Raw genomic sequence first — 20660 nt, 5'->3', positions numbered from 1 at the left:
GGCTGAGCACAGGTGGTAGCATGGGGCAGGACCACTTACTCAGGGACTGCTTTTTCCAGTGATGATTATAGGATCACAGGGAAATTCAGGCTGGAAGGGACCTCAGAAGGTCATGTAGTCCACTCTCCTGCTCTAGCAGCTTACATTTATGTCAAACTCCACCTTCACCAAGGAAGCACAGAACTGAAGGTGAGGCATGAAGTATCTTGGAGAGAGCTAGCTTGGCTGAGATGTACTGTTTTAGAAGACAGCAAACACTGAAGGCACAAAAAGTCTTAGAATGCCCCAGATTCTTAGAGGTTTATGGTTATTCTAGGATTGCTCCCACAGGCTCTAAATATGGCCAAATCCCACATCTTTAGTGAGGCCTTATGTCTGAAACGTTAAAAACATTAGACTAAATTCTGTTAGAACTGGCAACTACTGTCTGCCCATTGTCTTCATTAATTGAAAAGAACAGCAACATGGAAAGGAGGAGACAGTGAAAGTTCAGTGCAAAACATAGGCACATCAACCAGCCAAAACTAAATCTTTACTCAGGAATTTGAACAAATCCACAGATCTCAGATTGTTTGCATCAGTTTGTGTCAGAGAGCATAGATGGAGGATATGAAAACTTTTAATGCAACAAGCATGAAGAAGCCAGAGATAGGACTTCTGATCTGAACACTATCTTGGCAAGACACTGTCTCCTGTACTTTGTCAATCTACAAATGTGCACCATTCCGTTTGACTAGCATAACTTACAGGACTACAGACGGTGTACTGCCTAGTACTCTGCATGTATATTAGACAGCAGAATTTAGGATTCATGGCCAGTACACCCAGCATTAAATGATCAACTAGCCTGTATTTATGAAGGACTTACTTCATTTTACATGCTAAATGTATGGAAAGAATGGTCTTGGTTAAAAAATAAAAAGGAAAGAAAGAGTGCACATCTAAAACTGAAGTTGAAATACATGTATGTGCAACTCATTCAGAGAAAACAAAAAATGTCCCATAATAATAAGATACAGCTAATTCCAGGCTTCCATGCGAAAACATACCATTTTGCTGATTAACGTTGCAGGGATCAACCACAGGAATATTGATAGGCACTGAACAAGCTGAGGAAACCTTCCATGCATTGGCATGAAGTTGTGGGGTCCCTTCTATCATCCCTGCTGGAGAACTGAAAAGGAAAAAATCAACACTGCAAGCATCCTGCTGACCTGATGGACTACATGGGTGAGAACACAAGTTCATCAAAAAACCTTAGATGTATAGTTACATTGAACATTCAATGTGCCAAAAGAATTTCCATCTGTGAGGCATAAAAGAAGAGAGGGCATGTGAAGCTTTTTCCTCAATATTTTACTCATGCAAAAATATTCTTACACTCAAAGTCTGCCCTCACTTACACTTAATTCAAGTACTCTGAAATCAGTTGGAGGAGGCATAAATGAGAGGAGAATTTGGCCTTTATTCGAGTACATACATTCAGTGAAATGTCCAAAATTTGACCTGTTAGCTAATTTCAGTGTTCTAGAGGGTGGCTGTTTGCATTTTGATGCTGTTTTTCACCAAGTGTTTCAAAAGCATTTATTATTGCTGGAAAAGCTTTGTGATACTATAGCTTGAGGAACTTCACATGAAATGAAGTAAAAGAATATGGAAAGTGTGCCCTTCTAATTAAACTATTCATGTGGTTCAGGATTACATTTTTTTTCCATTAAAACTTGTGGGAAAAAAACTCCAAGCACTAGTAAGTGTTAATCAGGTGAGGATGATACTAGTATTATCATCCACTCTGTTTTTTTAGTGTTCCTGTATTTGCTCTGATGATAAGGGAGCAGCAGGGAGGAAAAAAAGTGCATTCAAGCAATGCCATCATCCAATAACTTCTATAAATAATGTGGTAGTTTTCTAGAATTACTTAGCTAAACATCTTAGCATGACTTAGCTAAATTTATGCGTTTCATATTTTAAAAACTGACTGACATTGTAATTAACAGATTTTATATTGGTTAGTTTAATAAAGTATGAGCATGTTAACGAAATGAAATAATCAGATTATTACATTCAACAAAGCTTTCCACTTGTTATTAAACACAAGCTAAATGCACAATATGCAACTTACAGAAAATCATCTCTTAAATTCCCATTGTACGTTCCACATAGTCCTAATGTTCTTCTCTTCCAGCTGACATCAACTTGAACATAGATCCTCTCTCCATCTTTAGCAAACAGTATCTTCAAACCAAAACTAGTCTTCAGTTGAACAAAGAAAGAAGATATATTCTGAATTTCAATAGCCCCTGCACATAGCAAAAGAAAAAGAAAAACAAAGTCACTGAAATCCAACTTCCAGGTTGTATTGGTTTACCCCTTAAACAAAATAGATTTTGAAAACTCAGAAATAAAATGAGAAACTATGCATGACCTCACCTGCAGCCAAATAACCTTACCCATTCTCCATCTGAACTTATGAGACTACTTATCTTTTTCATTAGTGACACAAATCAGGAATTGCAACTACTATTGACAGTAAAAGAATCTCTCACCTTTCTGTACCTGTGAGTTATCCAGAAACCACTCTCGCATTTCTTTTTTTTTTTTAGAAGAAAGCAATGCAACAGCATGCCTCTGGCAATGAGAAGATAAGACAAGAAACCACTTGTTTCTTAGTCTCCAGGGATGTTATAAGATTAATTAACAGATGTCTGTAAAGTGTATTGCAAACTTTAGATAGAAGGTTCTCTCTCACTACTATTGGTATGACATCAGTATAGCTCCTTCCTTAGACTGTATGTGAACTAAGGCCCTATCAAATTCCCAGCTTTCCTTCCCAGCAAATCCATTATGTGAGGAAATGGAAATTTCACAGTCACAGCATTCATTTGGTAGACATTGTTGGGCTACTTGCAGCTGCAGGCTTAAAGCAGATCTACCTTCACAAGCAGCCTCTACACATGCACACATGCACACTTAGGTGCATAAACTGAGAAAAGGCAGATAAAATGCTTATGTGAGCTTAAAGATGTTCTTAGCTGATAAGACTTACTAGACACACCCAATTATCAAGAATGTGACATCAAAATACTTGTCATAGATTATATTTGTCGCAGACTATGTAAAGAGACAAGAAAGTGAACAGGGACTGATTCAAGAGACATACAATGAAATTATCAATTAAATTATGAAGCAGAACTGTCAGGATAACTGGAAGTTTAACTGAGCTATGAAACTCATTGCCATAGGAAGCTGTGAATGCCAAAAGCAGAACTGTGGCTGGACAAATTCAATGAAGAATTTGACATAGCTGCAATCACCAGCACAGAACTCCCTAAACTCTGTTTTGCTGGAGGCTGGGAAAGGAAAGAGGAACTCCCACTTTAGTCTTTCAGAAAAAGACTAAAAAGCCAGTAAGAATTTGCTGCTGATCACTGTAAAATACAAAATTTAGCAATATCGTTTCCATGTTCAGTGCTTAATTTTGTAACAACCTTTTAAGGCTGATTTATTTTACTATCCTTTCCAAAAAAGGTGAAGTAACCTGCCTGAAATCACAACATAAGTCAGCACTGAAAGCAACAGAGATCCCATAGAGCACATGGATTCTATTCCATGGCATTTATTCAAAAAAACTTTAGTCAAGCTAGACCTTAACATCAGCATCAAGGTAATTTCCAACCTCTCTTCACTTCCCTTCTTTTTCTTACCTCCTTGCCCCCTAAACACATACCAAATGAGTGGTATTTCTAGGTACTCTGCAAGATAAGAAATGCAAAGAAATGAGGGCATAATGAAGGACTCTATTTCGCAGGCTGAAAAAGTACATCTCTAGAACCATTACTAAGGTTATAAGAAGTAAGTAATTGTACATTTCATAAGTTATGTTTGAAGAAATTCCTTTTTCATGGACAGACATTACTAAAAAGCTTCTGAGTATATAAAAGAAAGAATGTGAACCGTGGTAAAATTATACTTGATGCACTTCTTACCATTAAGGTTAAAAACTTGGTTAAGGCCAGTTTGGATTTGACCAAATCTCGTGAGAGTTACTTGTTTGTTCACATCATCTTCAAGAACTAGTGTTATAGACTCAATGCAGGCGTGGTCAAAGTTCTAAGTAGAAACAAGTTTCACCATCAGAAAAAGGCAAAGACATTAATATTACCACAGAAAGCAAAAACAAACAAACAGGAAAAAACAGTTGTTTAGAAAGGAAATACCAGAACTGTCATCAGGTAAATCGGTTGCAAACTATCACTCAAAGCATTAAACAGAGCACCCAAGAAATATGTAGAACATAATAAAACATTGCATATGCAGATAAGAGCAAGGAGAATGCATTTTAGCTATTATGGCAGTCTAGTAGTAAGTGGACAGAAGTCCCCAAGTACTGATACTGAGTTCAAAAGGCCGTGCTTGCATGGCCACTCTGGCTACTCCTCATTGCTGGCTTAACCAGTGTTTAAGCAAGAGTCTGACCCCATCTATTATCAAGATGGTGCAACCAGAGCCCAGATGCAGCAATGCAGGAGGAAGAAACTATTGCACACATGAAGATGCTTCTTGCCTTGAAACATAGTCACGATCTCTGACTGGAGACCAAAAGGATATAATTTCTCCAGAATTACACTACAATAATTTATAAATGTCTGACTATCATAAAATGGTGACTTATAAACTAACTTACACTCATCATTTTAGAGTGCTATCCAGGCAGAATTTATGAACCTAAGTACAAGACAATAGGTGACATATAACCAGCTTAAACCAAGCATCTTATGCTCCCTGTGCCCCTATGTTTTCACCCAGAAACTTTCCAAGGTGCCTAGAGTTGTGCTAAGGGTCATCTCCAATAGCATCCTTGTCTCTCAGTGGCTACCTAACCAACCATTTCATGCTTGAGGCCACCTGAAATGCAGAAAGCGGAGTCCCAACACCTATGCAGGAGAAGGAGGTGATTACAAAACAAGCAGAGGCACCAGCTCATAGCCTAGCTTTTGAAGGGACATGACAGACAGTCCCATAGTAGGGCAGCTTCAGTGCATCACTCCCTGATGATGTGTTCAGGCATCCCAGCCCTCAGCAGATGGGCAGCTGTGAGTCACAGTCTCAAAGCCCCTTCTCCTGAGAGCCTAGGTGACGAACAACATCACTAAATCCAGTCTCACAGGTAAGTACTTTCTATAAGCATCTCTCTTCGTAAAGCCTGTTGTTGCATATCTGCCAAAATACTTCCAAATACGTGTGGTGGCTAGTCTCTTTAATAGCTTTCTGAAAGGCATTATTCCAACAAATTAAATATGCTATAACATATCAAATACAAATCTAAAGCTACCAAAAGAAAAAAATCTCTTGCCTAACTAGCAGTGTATGAAACCTGTTCAGTGCTGCTAGCAAGAGCTTTTCTAAAGCCTAAGACATCTGTTTGTACCATAACCAAAGATGTATATACTTGTTTAATGTGCATAAGTGAATAACTCTTTAGACTTCATCCCTCTAAAGATGTAATTGATTTTATAAAGGGCAATACAATATGTGGTAATACAACCACTTACAAAAAAGCTGTGGAATGGTTTCAGTTTGTATTTTCTGTTAAACATGACTGGGTAGTTTACAGCAGAACCTATACAAGATTGCCTGAAATATGGATGGGCATGTTTGTTGTGAATGTTCAACAAAAACGTGACTTACCTGTCCACAAGGTGCTTTCTGTAAAGTGATTGCGAATTTGTTTTTCCCAGTGCCTTTTACCAAAATGTACTGGCAAATCCCAAGAAAGGTAAAATGACGTCCATCAAATGTTGTGAAATGAGAGCTGCCTGTGATGGAGCACTCAGCTTGAGAGAATAAGGATAAACAAGAATGTTCACTTGCATAAGAATGTATCGTTATTCTGTAAATTATGTAAGAGAGATAAATAAGAAACTTTCTTCTTATTTCTAAGCACATAATCCAGGCTAACTTTAATCTATCTAGCTATTACAGCATTTGGAAATCAAATATGTTATATACACCTATTTCCATACTGCACGCACTGATGTGCAGCATCTTCTGGTTCTAACTAGATGAGATGCCTTTGAGTCATGCGTTCTCTAAAATACAAAAGGGTTTTCTCTTTATTACAACTTTGAAGTTTCCTAGAATCTTCTTCCTCATCATCTTTCGACATGACTGAGTGTGAAAGAGGATAAGCTTCTTTCTCCTTCCTTTTAGGTACTATGGCTCTGCAGATATGAAGAGGCTGCAGGTGTCTGTCCTCAGGGCACATCTATATTCGGTTTTTAGTTCAGACTAGAGGTGCACTGTTGAAGCAAGTCTCCAGCGCATCCCTACTTACTGCACTTTCATTCACACCATGAGGCAGTGTCAGAGCACATGAACTAGATTCATTTGGGCTGCAACAAGTGCAAGAGGTGCTCTGTGGGAGCACATCTAACCCGCTCCCACTACTAACAGGCATTCAGACCCTAGGACCAGACTAGAGTAGTCATAATTAAGCCCCCACATGCACACACAACACACACAAGACATATGGAGAGGTTCTCGGTGTCAACTGTTTTACACTACAGATCCACCCTGTCAAGCCTTGCCTAGTAACTGTTAAACTTTGTTTATTACCTCATCCAGAGGAGGCTCCTTAATTTGTAAAAAATTTCCTCTTTTACAAGTTTCACAGTATAAGCTTGTCTAAGATACAGAACTGTCAAGGGAGTTTCACCACCTGACTACTGCATGTTCCTCTGAGTAACTCATTAGAGAGACGTGTAATCTTTAAAGATAAGGATCATTATCCAAACATGAACTGCTGTTATAAGGGAGAAAATGCAGCACTGAGCATCAGAACGATGTTTTTCTTATTATTTGCATTACAATTGCACCTAGAAGTGAGGAGATCCTTATACCTGGCCTAGGTACTGCACAAGCAGTAGAAACAAGGCGCCTGCCCCAAAGAACATAGATCATGAACAGGAGATAGAAAACGAGAGGTGGATGTAACACACTGGGTTAGGGAAGCAAATGGGAAAAGGTAAGATGAGTATGGTCAGGCAGTTAAAAGCTTCACCTCGGCTGGCCCACTGCTACTCTCACCATCCATCTGCTTAATCTTTTTTTTTTTAAATTAGCATCCCAAGCCCTTGCATCATATTTGGTTCTGTTATCTTCTGAAAAGTTTATCCCATATGTTCACCGAGGAGAGAAAAGAATAATGAAATACAGATACCTGGGCAATCATGATCAGTGCAGTTCCAAATGCCACCAATACAAATACTAAAAAGAAAAATGACAAAACACAGAAATTTAGTGTTCTGAGCTTTAGCAAAAAGAACAGCTTTGAGCTAATTAATATGTCTTGAATTCACCCTTTCCACTGAATATCCTGTATATTTTAGTGATGCACAGGGCCCAGACTGTAAACCATAGGCACTAACTATTCTTTAAAATGTAAGTGTGACTGTGATGTTAAACTAACTATGGGCAGCAGTCACAGTGAGAGGAAACACGCATATGAGGCTTTCACATACCAGTTGCTACATTCTTGTTCAATTTTTGAGCCTACTGGGAAGGCAGTTCCATGGTAAATACAAGGACAACTCGACACAGAGATACAAGTTCCATTTTCCATAATGAGACCTATTGGGAGGGAAGTTAATAAATGACATATAAAAAACAAATTAATGAACTCTGGATCGTTGCTCTTCTCCCATCTGACTCAAACATTCAAATTTGCCAGAAGGTGATCTTGCCAGTCTCAACTGGGGACCTGCAAGAAGAGTCACCCAGTGAGTGCAGAGGGCTCAGAGCGATCAACCGTGAAGCTCTCCCAAAACAGTTGTCATTCTGAATTATGAAAAATGTCTGACTTAAGCATGTAAAACTGTACAGACTCAAAAATGAAAAGATTCTGAGATCACGTAATGTTTAGTCCTTATTGAACAGGACTGTTCATAGCCCAATCTCTAATTTTTGTTGAGTACAAGTCTCAAGAAGTTTGGTTTCTTGTACAAAGTATAACACACCTTCTGTTTAAATAAAACCTCAATAGATTTTGCAATGATTCAAATGAAGTGGATCTGAAAAATAAAGTGGATACAGTCACAGCGTATAAAGCTGTCTTTACACTTCTCAGCTAGAAAAAAATCTACGCAGTATCTTATTGTAGCAAGCACTAGTGATGGCTCCAGATTTTAACTGATATTTCATTCTGAGCCACCTTTGTATTCTAGAGAAATGTTTAGAACACATAAAAGGAAGAATCACAGTGAGAGTAACAACAGCTAGAGCAGAATTTACAATATCCATATTTTCAGGCTTTAACTTTAAGCACTATTTAGTCTATTTAGACAACTTTATTATGATGTTAGATATTAGCTTTACACATATTTTTTTTTCACATAAAATTGGCAGTACTTACCATCTGGACAGTAACAGCCATCTAAGCAGTGTAGGTTGCTGCCAAGACAGTCTTTTTCAAACGTGCATGTTGGTGGACAACAACTGATACAGTCACGGTGTACAAAGCTGTCTTCACACTTCTCAGCTAGAAAAAATACATGGTACATTGAACATTAGTGCAATTTCTCTTTCCATACTGGAGAACCCCTCAAATAAACAGTTGTGCAGTGCTTCTGATATAGGTAATTATTCAGGTCAGGTACAATGGATTGTTTGGAGAGGTTTTAACTGATGAACTGTGATGAATCTTTCATCAATATTTAAGACTTTCTTTACCAAATTCTTACATCACCCCTCCAAAAGAAGTTATAGTTTCTGCGACAGGGGAACATGTGTTCATATCTCAGCTAGTTCAAAGTCTTGTGCATGAGATTGAACTGCAATTGATGGGTAGTGGTGATAACTAGAAGGAGCTGGATTAACTGTATTAATTCTGTTATAGGACTAGGAGAAGCTGAAAGGTCATCTGGAGAGAGGGTCAATATCAGATCTCCACAGATGTTTGTTCTTTGCCTTAGAATATGATCAGCACACACAATGTTTCAAGCAATCTGTGGAAACATTAATTTTGTATGGCTCTAGATCAGATCACAATGGCATTAAAATATTCCTCTAGCAAGTCATTGACTTCATTGTTCACCAGCAATAGTGAAGCTGGCTGATCTACTTCAGTATCAGGTTTGAGTCCTATAGTGACAAATGTTGTCAAGCTAGAATTATCTGAAATGGATACATGGGGTATCTCAAAGGTCACATAGTATGCGCTATTAAAGAGTCTTACTACAGGCAGGAAAGTCATCCCTCCAGTCCCGCACCGGGGACCCTGCATGAGAGCATGCTCTAGCGTACTCTGTCACCGCCCTGCAGTATGTTTCATCATCGTCCGCTCTGAAATGTTAAAACAAGAGAGTAATCAAGGAACTCAAATCCCATCTACAAATCTCTGACACAGGACACTGCACAGAATACCTCAGACATAGCTGACACCACTCAGTCATAACAGCACAGGTGAAAATACTATGAAAAGGAACGAGCTATACTGAATACAGTGTTGTGTTTTTATCACCTGATCTCACAAAGAGTTATTTCATTTTAATATTACCACAATGAACAAACACACTAATTTATTACAAAAAACATAAATGTTGCTTATGGTGAAAGAGAAACATGGCCTTGTCTTGAAGACAATGGACAACTCAACAGTCTCAAGATCCACAGCTCAGGCCCTCTCCCTCCTGCATGACGTGGAAACTCTGACCTAGACTGATAAAAGACATTCTGGTCCAAGTAACAAGTTCAAGTTTCCAATTGCCTGTCAGTCCTTGAACTTAGGCGAGAAGAACCCTGTTGGTGGACTCTTGACCTTCTGCTGAAGTGCTCAGTGCCAGAAGCATTACCCACTGAATATTGTAGCCAGGCTCAGAGATTTACAGCGCAACCTTGGGCAAAGACTTTATCTCTGCTTTAGTCTATACAGAAGAAGCTGTACAGTGACCTTTTGCCAGGATCAAGTAAAGAGAGATTCATCAGTGTTCAGGTAAGCTCAAATATTATTCAGATATAAGTCACATAAGGTGAGACACCACCAACCTTTTGTTACTGTGAAAGTCCAACAACGCCCATCACTCACTGTGGAGGACTTGGTGCCAAAATGGACTAGTCATAACATGACATTTCTGTTATAAGCATGACTGTGATAGATCAGCTGAGTTTGTCTTTCAGCACAGAAGATCATGTTTCCAAAATTAATGGTCTTAAGAATATATTATACTGTGTTTGTATTCTGTTTTCAACACATCTGTTATCAAATCAAACACCACTACACTCTTTGTTACAGTGATCAGAGTCTCTCCAGCTCTCCTTATCTAATCCAATTAAATGGGTCTTAATAGAAAGAATACTTGGCATATCCTATGACCCCACAAAAAGCTTCATAAACTGACACTAAGCCACAAGAAGAGAGGTCTCTTTTATAAACAAAATAAGCCTAAATTAATGAGGTTCTGAGGCACAGAAACTTCCTTCAAGGTTTTTAACATTCACACAATTCACATCCACACACATATGCGTGTTGAGAAAAATCAAATCTGCCTTAACACCATGACATTGATTTAATATTACATTTGAAAATTTACTTTTCGTTATTCTTCTTTTGCCAAGAAAAAGTCACAATAAACTCCTGAGTTACAAAGAGACCATACAGAGGCAAGTCATCCCTTCTCTGAGTGAAATCAATGTACAGATCATAAACCTCAGGAAGCACACTTTGGAGATTTTCCTGCAAACAGAAATTCTTCCATCTTGACTTTATGATAAAGCAGAAAACTCAAAATTCATCAAAAATGAACAAGTTGTAATGGATTATACTGAGTGATTCTCACTTTCAGTCTTGTGATCCTTTCTGTATGTTTTTGATCAAATTGATGATACTCTGAGAAGGCCATAATAATATCTGGTAAAAATCCTGCTATTTATGACAACTACTTCTTAATTTTAAAGCCCTACTAAAAAGAAAGTGGTATACTGCTCAGTCATCTATTCAATTACACTCTGGAGCAACAGTTTAACTTGAACTAAAAAGGAGTCTGGAGAGCTAAGGGGAAAATACCAGGTTGCATACAAAGCCAGCAGCTGAGGGGGTGTAATTCCCACCAAAGCTAATGAGAGTTGAATTTCTTTTGACAACTCTGAATTTACCTAAATAAAAAAATTTTGAAAAATTCTACTAATTTGAACCATAGTGGTTGCTTATACAAACAGCCCAGCTGTGTCAGACAAATGGTCCAGCTCCTCCAGTATCATTGATATTTCCCCCTATATCATCTCCATGTATTTTTGATTCAGGACCTCCAGATACAGGTTTCAGGGGTTTCGTGATTAGCAGCTGCTCTTTTGTTGTTAGTGATTCTCCATGGATTTGTCTTCCATGAATTTGTCTAGCATTTCCTTGAATCCATGTAAACCTTTAGCAATCAAAATATCCCTTGGCAGGCTGGTTCTGTGCCCTTTGTTTCCACACTAAATCACCCACTGAGAAATCCCGTCTCTCTCACTTTGAACTTGGTTCCTCCTAACTTCCCTCAATGCTGCTCAGTTCTGGTCTCAAACGAAAGAGTGAGCATTCATTTCATGTGTCAAAAATAAATACATAAGAACTCCAGTCTTACCTGCAGAGATCATTCATACAGCTAGAAATGTAAGAATACGGATCTATGCTTTCATGACAGCTGAGAAAAGGAAACTGCAGGAATATTTGGCACTTGAAGAATATGTCCTGCACATTAGGGAGAATCAGTAAACGACAGTTAGCAGATACTTTCTGAACAAGTATAATTATTTTTAGCTTTGTTTCCCTAATTTAGGGTCCTTTATATCCCCGTTAAAACTTGAGAACATCACAGTCTCAATTTATTATTATATCTCCTTTACTATTCTTCCTAAAATTTGTCCTCTCTGCCTAGGCTGGCTTGATTGCATGCTGCTCCTAAATCCGCTGGGATGAAAGAGTGTGAAATGACAAAAAAAGCATTTCGTGTCAATGCAGGAGCTAGGCATGTTACTTCTGCAGTATTTCACAATTTCTAAAATAATGAAGTGTAAGATGCCAGGACTGGAAACAACCCAAGTGTAATGCAGCAATGAAGAGCTCTGCCAGCAGACCTGTGCCACTTGGCACATCCTATCTGAGGCTTTGTACTTTTAAGCTAAGCATCTGAAGATCTTCAGACATTCCCTAGCAACAGTCCTGATCTGAATCTTCCCTTTCTCAAAGCCTCAATGTATTTAAGGCTTTTTACAACATGGTGTATGTTGCTAGATTCTTGTACCATCACTAGGCAGTGAAGATGAAGAATATACATATATACATATCCATATAAATATATAAATAAAACATTATTAATTTACCTCAGTGGATTCTGCATCAGCTGAGCAAGGACTGGAAAAATCTGAGGCAGTAGGTACACAAGCTACATCATCTGAGGTTTGCACAGCCCAGCTATTTGCAAATTCAGCAATGTCTTCTGTATATTCACCTACTGCATGAAAACATTGGAAGAGCATCCAGGCAAAAAAAAAATAAAATTGTAAACACAACACAAAAGACAGCTTGGAAATTTCTGGTAGTTTTTCAATGTGTTTGTTACTTCAGTTACAGGTATGTTCAGAGTACGGGTGGTGCAGAAAAACATTATTTTTCTTTTTTAATTTCAGGTAGTATTTCATACTACGTTTAAATGAAAGGATTAAAAAATATATCACAAGGTATTGGGTGGGGGTTTTTTTAAGTGCAATCACTGACAATTTTATAACAAATATACAAATAAGGACAAGCGTAATACATTGAATACAGAAAAAATACATTTCTTTAAAACAATGCAAGGTTTTTATCATGTTTCATAAAGGTCAGTTAGCGCTATTATCTCCGTCCTTTTCCCTTGCTGCAGAAAAGCCCTACAACAAACATACAACTACATGCCCAGCTCTCCTCACAGCATGAGCATGGGAGAATTAATGAGTGAGATGCATGACTGGAAGTCATGGCAACAGGCTGAAGAAGATACAGGAGCATACGAGAAGGTTGGCAGAAAAGAAACAGACTCAAAATTTCCATATTTTTGCAGCAAGAACTAGTTATTGCATTTTCTTTATGTTCTTAATTATGTTAAAAAGGGTATATTGCCTCCACCTTGAAGAACCTGACAGTAATTGGCATCTCTGCTATGGTTATCTATATCCAGGCACGGTTAGGAGACAGCTAAATCTGCCACAGGTTTTTTTCCCAGAGCTGTACTATCCACAACTTAATGTAACTTCTTCTAGCACAAGATGTACAGTTTGACACTCTGCAATGTGGAAAGCCCCAAAGCACACTAATCAGATATTTGTACTTGGATCTCCACAAATAAACAAGAGATAAGATCCTAACCACCAGTCTATTTTACTTAAGAGCTAGGGAGACTTGAAACGTTTAACCCTCTCTGACAGAATAGTTCTTTACGTGGAAAACCCTTCCCAAACATAAAAAGCTGGGTTTTGATCTAGACGTAAACCTGTTGATGTAACTTTGCTTCTGCGAAAACACTAAAAATATTATATTTACTTTTCAACATGGCTTGAAAAAAATTTCTAAGTCAATCTGCAAAAAATGCCACAAAATAAAATCACTGTCCTTGAAACAGTTCTATACACAGATACAGCCTTGTATATTAAAGCAATACAAAGATCCATTAAAGATGGAAAGGAAACAGAAAAGGAGTTTGTTTTTAAACTGTGCTTTGAAATGGAGTATTACATGCCTCTCAGCAACTTATTTATTTGGGGCGTTGCAAATAGAGAGCATTCAGACTCTAGAAGACTCAGGATAGATGTAAGAGCTTCCCTAGCACTACTAGGGGAAGTAGTTTAGTTGGCGGAGATAAATCATCATCCCAAATGATTTATAAGATTTGGAAACACTTAGAAAAATGTTGTGGCTTAGAAGTAATTTGAATTAGCAGTCTATTCTTGTGAAGATATCAGAGCTTCGTCCTTTGTATTTGCACAGAGTCAAGGTACCATGTTATATAACTGGTTCAAGGTTAAAATGATTCAAAGCGCTCTTGATTGTACACTACAATAATACTATCATTTCTGATAAAGAAAAATGCTAGAAGAAATTATGATGGTGAAGAAATGTAGCTCTGAAAATGAAGAAAGCTAAGAGCTGGAAGTCTTTTGTAACAGTTAATATATTTAAAGATACTGAAATTACTGTTTTTTAGAGATCGTGTGAATTCATTATCTTCTCCAAACTCCATTTTTCTCCATTATTACAGATCACAAGTTTTTACTAGTTATTAAATGTACTATACTCTGGTGTGCAGAAGTTAATGAATGAAACAGGGAACTTACTGCTCTCGTGGCAGAAGAGGTATGAGAAAGTAATATTGGGGAGATTTTTAAAGACTATACAAAGATAGGTACACCATGTCTTCCTTCACTTAGAAAGTGAAAAAGCTCCGCTGTCAATCATAAAAAATGGGGGAAAATAGAGGAGAAGAAAAAGGTTACAGTGAGATAACTTCTGTGACAGGAATATGCAGGGCCATGGGACTAGAGGCTCTCGGTAAGTAATGGTAATAGTAAAACAGTCCTATCTTTGTTTTCATCAGAGACTGAGAAAAATATTCTTCATATTGTCAAGCTTGTTCTTTTTCTTTTTTCTTTTTCACATTAGTTGCAAGTAGGACCAAAATCCCTACAGAGTATTCCCTACATAGACTACAGAATATTCTACCAGCTTAGCAGGTCAGCTCTGCCTCAGAGGCAGCATTGGACACCCTCCTCATCCTACGGGGTCGTCGAAGGCCCATAATACACCCTGCCAACAAAGGGATACAAGGAAATCCCTGGCAACAGCTTTGAAATTTACATATTGCAATGAGCATTTTTATGATGCTCATATAAAAGAATGACTGAAGTTGGTGCTTTTTTCCAAATATTAATATTTTGGCTCTTCTCTCCTTCTGCCTCAGTCTTTAAACAGAGAGAAAACCACAAGCATTTGTTTATTTATTTATTATTTGAAGGCACTTTCATCAGCTAAGATAAACATACCCCAAGTGCTTTGCTGAGCAAGAAAAGGCTTAAACATACATATAAATACTTTCTCGAACTAGGACCTTTTCCCTTAGCATCTTTAATGATGAGAAAGAGTAAAGCAGATATTCTATTTTCTAGTGAAATAATTAAAACAGGACTTTGTCTTTTTACAGTATTATATTTAAAGTGAACACAGAAGCTGTTCACACAAGGTAAGTGTGTATTTCTAAGCTCTTTACTTACTATTTTGCAATATCAGGTCATCATATTTATTGCCATTAAAATTTCCACAGAGACCACAAGGTCTTCCCTTATGATCTTCTGTCAGCTTAATATAAATGCCAGAGTTTCCATCCCAAGCAAGAGAAAAACCAAAGGTAGTCTTCACCAGAATATAGTCAGCCAGTCTCTCAAGGAAAGCATTTCCAACTGTTTGAGGCAACGTTAATCTGGAAAAATAAACAGCCTGCTTCAAAGATTGCAGATGAGATGAGGTTAGTGCTAGAAAAATGCCACATGAAACATCACCTGCTAACTCGCTAAGCCCTTTTTCCCAGGTGTATACAGTCACTGCCATTCAGTTCTTCATTCTGTTTTTATTATCTTTCTTCTGTCTACTTCTCTGTATCAACCATCAAAAATAAATGCTTTTCTGCTGTATACACCTGTCAGTTGTACCAATTATAAGCCTGAAAGAATAACAAATCTTCATTTTCAAAGCCCAGCATGGGCACATTGAGGAGTACGTGACTTCATGCTGCGTTGCACAAGGAGTTATGTGATGCTATGATCACTAGCAGCCCTTCTGGGCACAGGATTAGACCTCTGCAAATGGAGGAACTTACAGTACAGAAAATACCATCGACCAAAATACTATATATCTTCCTCCTTTGGCCAAAAACCACCAGACAATAACATTGCAGCATGAATCTAATCCTAATCTTCAAGAATTGCTTCTGTTGGAATGAACAGTATCACTGTAGCTATCAGTCTCAGATGCTAATGGCTATAGTGTTACATCAAAGAACACTTTAACAACTCTGATATTTTCTGTACTTTATCAACCAGTAAAACATTCTTATGATAGCCTTGCGCTCATCTTTTTACTTATTAAAAAAAAAAAACAAACCCTGGTTAATTTGGGGGTTTCATGTAACTCAGAGATGTTTTTTGGAGTTTTTGCCCCAAAGGGGACTTAAGATCTTTGATTCAACCAATTCAGACTTGTCTAGAAGAAGATTATGTCTTACATTAAGTATTGCTACAAAGAATAAATAATGACTGCCTTGGTCAAAATGGTATCAGGACGCATCAAGGATTAGCTAGAACTGTCTGATGCAGACTTGTCTATGAGAAGTAGGGATGGGCAATTGTTAGCTTACACCTGAGAGGTTGAGCGCAAGGTTCATGCGGGGAGTGTATAATGTCCTCACTCAGATGTTACATCAGCACCATTATATCTGCTCACACTAGAGCTCTATCAGCCCCAATACAGAGCAGCGAGGGATCAATAAAGATACATATAAAATTATTTTCTCTGGCTGGTGTAAAAAGCATCAATTTCCCAAACTCCACACTGTCTTTTTGCAATAAAATGTTAAAACTCACCATTAGAACACTTACCTGATTCCATCTTTTCTTACTTCATGTCCTGAAATAATTATTTCTTCTTGGTTTGAAAAAAATAAGCTGATGGACCTCTGACAGGTGTATACTGAACCGTAACAGTGAGGACTGTTATGAACCTTAGAGGGGAAAAACACACACACAATAAGAATAAATGTTTTTTCTCAATAATTTCATGCAATTTTTCATAAACTCATATATGATATTTTACATTTCTATGCATCACTGAAAGAGCTTTACAAATAAATATTTGGAATATAAAAAAGTCACAATTACAAATATATGGAAAACTAGAAGTTCATGCTACCCAATACTACTGAGAAATACAGCAAGTCTTTAATGGCATCAAGTGTCACAAGACAGTGGTTTGAATGCTGGATTAAATACTTGGGTATTTTATGTAGATGAACTTCAGAGACACTGTAGTGAGCTAGTTTATAACTGCCAATGTAGGAGCTTGTTATTTGCACTGAGACACCCCTGTTGCTCCGTTTCTAGAGATCTGATCTATAAAGAGGGCACTACAAACCAATAAAAACCTCAGTGTAGTACCAGCATTCTCCATGCCATCTGAGACTGGCACCAGCTGAACTACAATATGCCTTTCTGAACCACTCAGGATTTGTTGAGATTTTGGAGTGCTCCCACAGATTACTGCAGGCATCTAAATTGCATGGATCTGTTAGAACCGATTTTGCACTGGCTTTCCAGCCCTGCTAATAGAGAAGGGCAGGCTTTTCTGAAGTCTGCCTCTCCCCATTATACATATATAGCATAGTGAGCCAGGGTATGTGTTTGAATCGCATTGTCAGCTTCCCTGGTGTGAACATAGCAATGGAAATACAAGTTTCAGCCAGCCAGAAGGAGATTTGCAAAACTGTGTGTCTCAGAGATCAGCAATGTGTGACTTCCATGACTGCCCTCTACTACAGAGAGGTGTTAAACAGATCTCAGATGCATGCTTCCAGAAATGAAAACCATGCAACTCCTGTCTCAGCATGTCTACAGTTTTATGGCAGTGAAGTAGATCTCGCATAAACAATGTATAATCAGACCTTGGAACAGACATGATAAGCCAGCACTCTTCCTTTTTATAGTCTGGCAGAAAGGAGGCTACCCTTGAAGTCAGACTTCCTTTGCATTCCCAGCTTTCGGTATGGCAAAGCATGACTCCTGCAGGAAGGTCCTTGTCCACAGAGACCCCACAGCTTTCGCAGGATGTGCTCTCAGAACTTGAAAACTCTGGGTTTAGATTTACTCTGACTGGTGACAGGGATATAGGTCTCTCAATTTCTGTGCATATGCTCTAACCAATTAACTACTACACAACTTTGAATTACAGTCACGTAGTCTAAGTGAGTTTTAAGCACATACCTACTCCAAGGGCTTGAGGAAACATCAACAGCTTTCATTAATCTTACTGGGGCTGAGCCACCCAAACCTGTGGGGTGCCTCAGACTAGGGTTCTTCAAAAGCCTGTGAGCTGATTTTAGACACCACTGAGGAGACAGGGGAATGTGTTGTGAATCTTGGATACCTATCATTACCTAAATTAAAATGTAGACAGAGTTTAGATACCTCAAATATGACTCCTATGACTGTGTGTGTCATTGTTCTCTGAGAAGGATGGGAGTTGCATTACCAGTTTATTTGACAGTGCTGTGAAGCTAAATAGATTAGTAACTGGGAAACACTTTGCCAATGTAGTAATGGAGGCTGTAAAAGTAACTAGAGCTATCGTTTTTGTAGAAAAGATCTATTGGTAAACACATACAGTGCTAACACATACTCGAATTAATCTTCCTAAACTGACACTTAATCCTGGAAGTAAAAACCAGTTATGGTTTCTTTGAGTGAAACAAACCAAACCAGGAAAAGCATTAGAGTTTTTACCTGTATAAAGATAATCACACTTAGAGACATCATAAATGTTACTTGTATTGTCAGATGGTTTCTATGTAAACCTGGCCCAAGACAGAAACACAATCAAGGAAAATAAAACCAATTCTCGTGTTTTCTTCTCCTCTAGAGAGGTGGATTATTAAAGCCAGAAGGACCATAATGTGAGGATTTGGCAAGGTTCTTGGCTCTATGTTGCCCAGCCTGTAGTGACTGCAGTGCTTCAACATTACTTATGACTTTTCTGAGTAAACATTTTCAGTTTTCAGCAAAACATTACATTTGTTCCAGCAATTGAATGGTAGTTTCTCTCTTTCCAGAGCAACTGGAATCCACTGAAATTCTGAATCTAGATTTTAACATAATCTTGGGCTTTGTTACAGCATTTTCTGAAAACTCCTAAAAGATCATATCTGCAAACAGAATCCGAAGAATTAAAATGAAATAGTGGAAGGCAGATGTAACAGCATCTGTCTATAACCTAAGTGAATAGAAACGTCAGTTTTAACAGCAGATTTATCTTCACTGGGTGCTATTATCTGGGGGGAGAGGAGGTCATGTGTTTATAAACAAAAACTAGTCCTTGGAGCAGAAATTAGCATCTAGGTCTGCCCTTGCCCCTGCAAGACTGTGACTACCAGAGCTCAGATTTAGAACCCCTCTTGTCCCCTCTCCCCTGCCCAATAAGCACCAAATCCCAATCATTTTCTAAAAAGTAACATAGTGAGTTTGTATCCTCCCCCCACAGTAACCAACAGCCTGATACATAAGGCATCTTCCTTCAAAGAGGGTATAGGTTTGAACTCTCCTTGACCCAAAGTTGTTAACCATGGATACTCAGCAATTTGAGGAAATTACTAAAAAGTGTGTCTTCCATATACAGGTCAAGATGAAGGCTTTTGATTTTAAAATTGTTAATTCTCTCTGCATGATGTAGAGATAATCCAAAATTAGAATGCAAATCCCCAGAAGGGACAGAGTTTTCTGTGGGCCAGGGAGGCAGCTCCCCATAGCGTGCTGATGGCTGTGAATCGGAGCCCAGTACACTCAGGTGCCCAGCTATCAGGCAGGTGATAGCTGTTTGCACTCTACTCAGCAACTCAATTATTTTTTAGTCTGACAGCTAAAGTTTATTGAAGTTCCCAAGGTCTGGTTTAAGACCCACTTTTGCTCCCAGGAAGGAGAGATCCTTTTTAGGACAGGGGGAGTAAGAAATACTATTTTTAATATACTGACTCTGTTGATTATTATTTCATCAGTGTTTCGAGTTACTGCACATAGGCTTAGACATTTTCCAGCAGCATAGTTTTATACTTAAGTAAGCAATGTAACAGTTTGATCCATTTATTGTCTCTCTACTTATTTTACTGCTGATGAAAAATAAGTCCTGTAATACAGGAATACTCAGTGTGTTATTTCTAGCGTATGCTCACATACTTACCCAAACAGTGTACTGGGGTTCTGGAGTACTGCAGTCTTTTGCAAAAATGTAGGAGCAATTTCCTGGGAAGTAGTAGTAGATGCCATCAAATGTTTCAAAATGATACTGTCCCCATGATTTGCAAATCCCATCTCGGTCCTTACCAGTGTTAGGTACTGGAGAGAACACACTGAGTTTACAACAAGCACAGTAATCAAAAATTGACAGGTGTCACTGGCATCTACAAAAGTAAGAGCTCAGAAAGGAAATAAAAGATTATAAAGGAAATACATAGCAAGGACAAAAGATAACCTCATTTCCTCAACTTTAAATAAAGTCAGTACATTTTTTCTAATCTTTAGGCTGCAGTTTTAGTCACGTGCAATCATCGTAAGTTTTTAATTTGCTTCAGTGGAGACATTTTGTTTATAAGTAGAGGCAAGGGATTTAGTTCTCCCGCAGATCCTGGAAGACAATTCTTCCTGATCCCTACACACAACAGATTCCAGAAACCAGTGCATTGAAATAGTTGGCAATTTCATTTGCAATAAGTCACTGTTAGAAAAATGCAGTGACTTTTTGGTTGTTCAGCTAACCATAAAAAAGCAGGCTAGGTACTGATATACTAGACAGTGATCTATCTGTTACAGTATTTATGTATCCTTACAGCCCAAGTGCTAAA

At 38.1% G+C, this 20660-nt stretch overlaps 1 protein-coding gene across 1 annotated transcript in view; it reads right to left on the bottom strand.

The window, feature by feature from the left end:
* Nucleotides 1-20660, bottom strand: part of OTOGL (otogelin-like) — a 95330-nt gene that overhangs the window by 68119 nt on the left and 6551 nt on the right. Inside the window, exons 6-18 of the mRNA XM_009704322.1 lie at nucleotides 20000-20154; nucleotides 16657-16778; nucleotides 15277-15482; nucleotides 12358-12485; nucleotides 11619-11725; nucleotides 9233-9339; nucleotides 8411-8536; nucleotides 7521-7629; nucleotides 7220-7266; nucleotides 5689-5834; nucleotides 3987-4110; nucleotides 2123-2300; nucleotides 1050-1174 (exon numbers count right to left, since the gene is read on the bottom strand). Of these exons, the coding sequence (XP_009702624.1) occupies nucleotides 1050-1174; nucleotides 2123-2300; nucleotides 3987-4110; nucleotides 5689-5834; nucleotides 7220-7266; nucleotides 7521-7629; nucleotides 8411-8536; nucleotides 9233-9339; nucleotides 11619-11725; nucleotides 12358-12485; nucleotides 15277-15482; nucleotides 16657-16778; nucleotides 20000-20154 (1680 nt within the window). The remainder of the gene's footprint in view (nucleotides 1-1049; nucleotides 1175-2122; nucleotides 2301-3986; nucleotides 4111-5688; nucleotides 5835-7219; nucleotides 7267-7520; nucleotides 7630-8410; nucleotides 8537-9232; nucleotides 9340-11618; nucleotides 11726-12357; nucleotides 12486-15276; nucleotides 15483-16656; nucleotides 16779-19999; nucleotides 20155-20660) is intronic.

The sequence above is a fragment of the Cariama cristata genome, unplaced genomic scaffold (assembly GCF_000690535.1).
Source record: "Cariama cristata isolate BGI_N322 unplaced genomic scaffold, ASM69053v1 scaffold11687, whole genome shotgun sequence".
Lineage (NCBI taxonomy): Eukaryota > Metazoa > Chordata > Aves > Cariamiformes > Cariamidae > Cariama > Cariama cristata.
The sequence above is the reverse complement of the archived record's forward strand: the minus strand, read 5'-3'. Positions and strand labels throughout refer to the sequence as shown.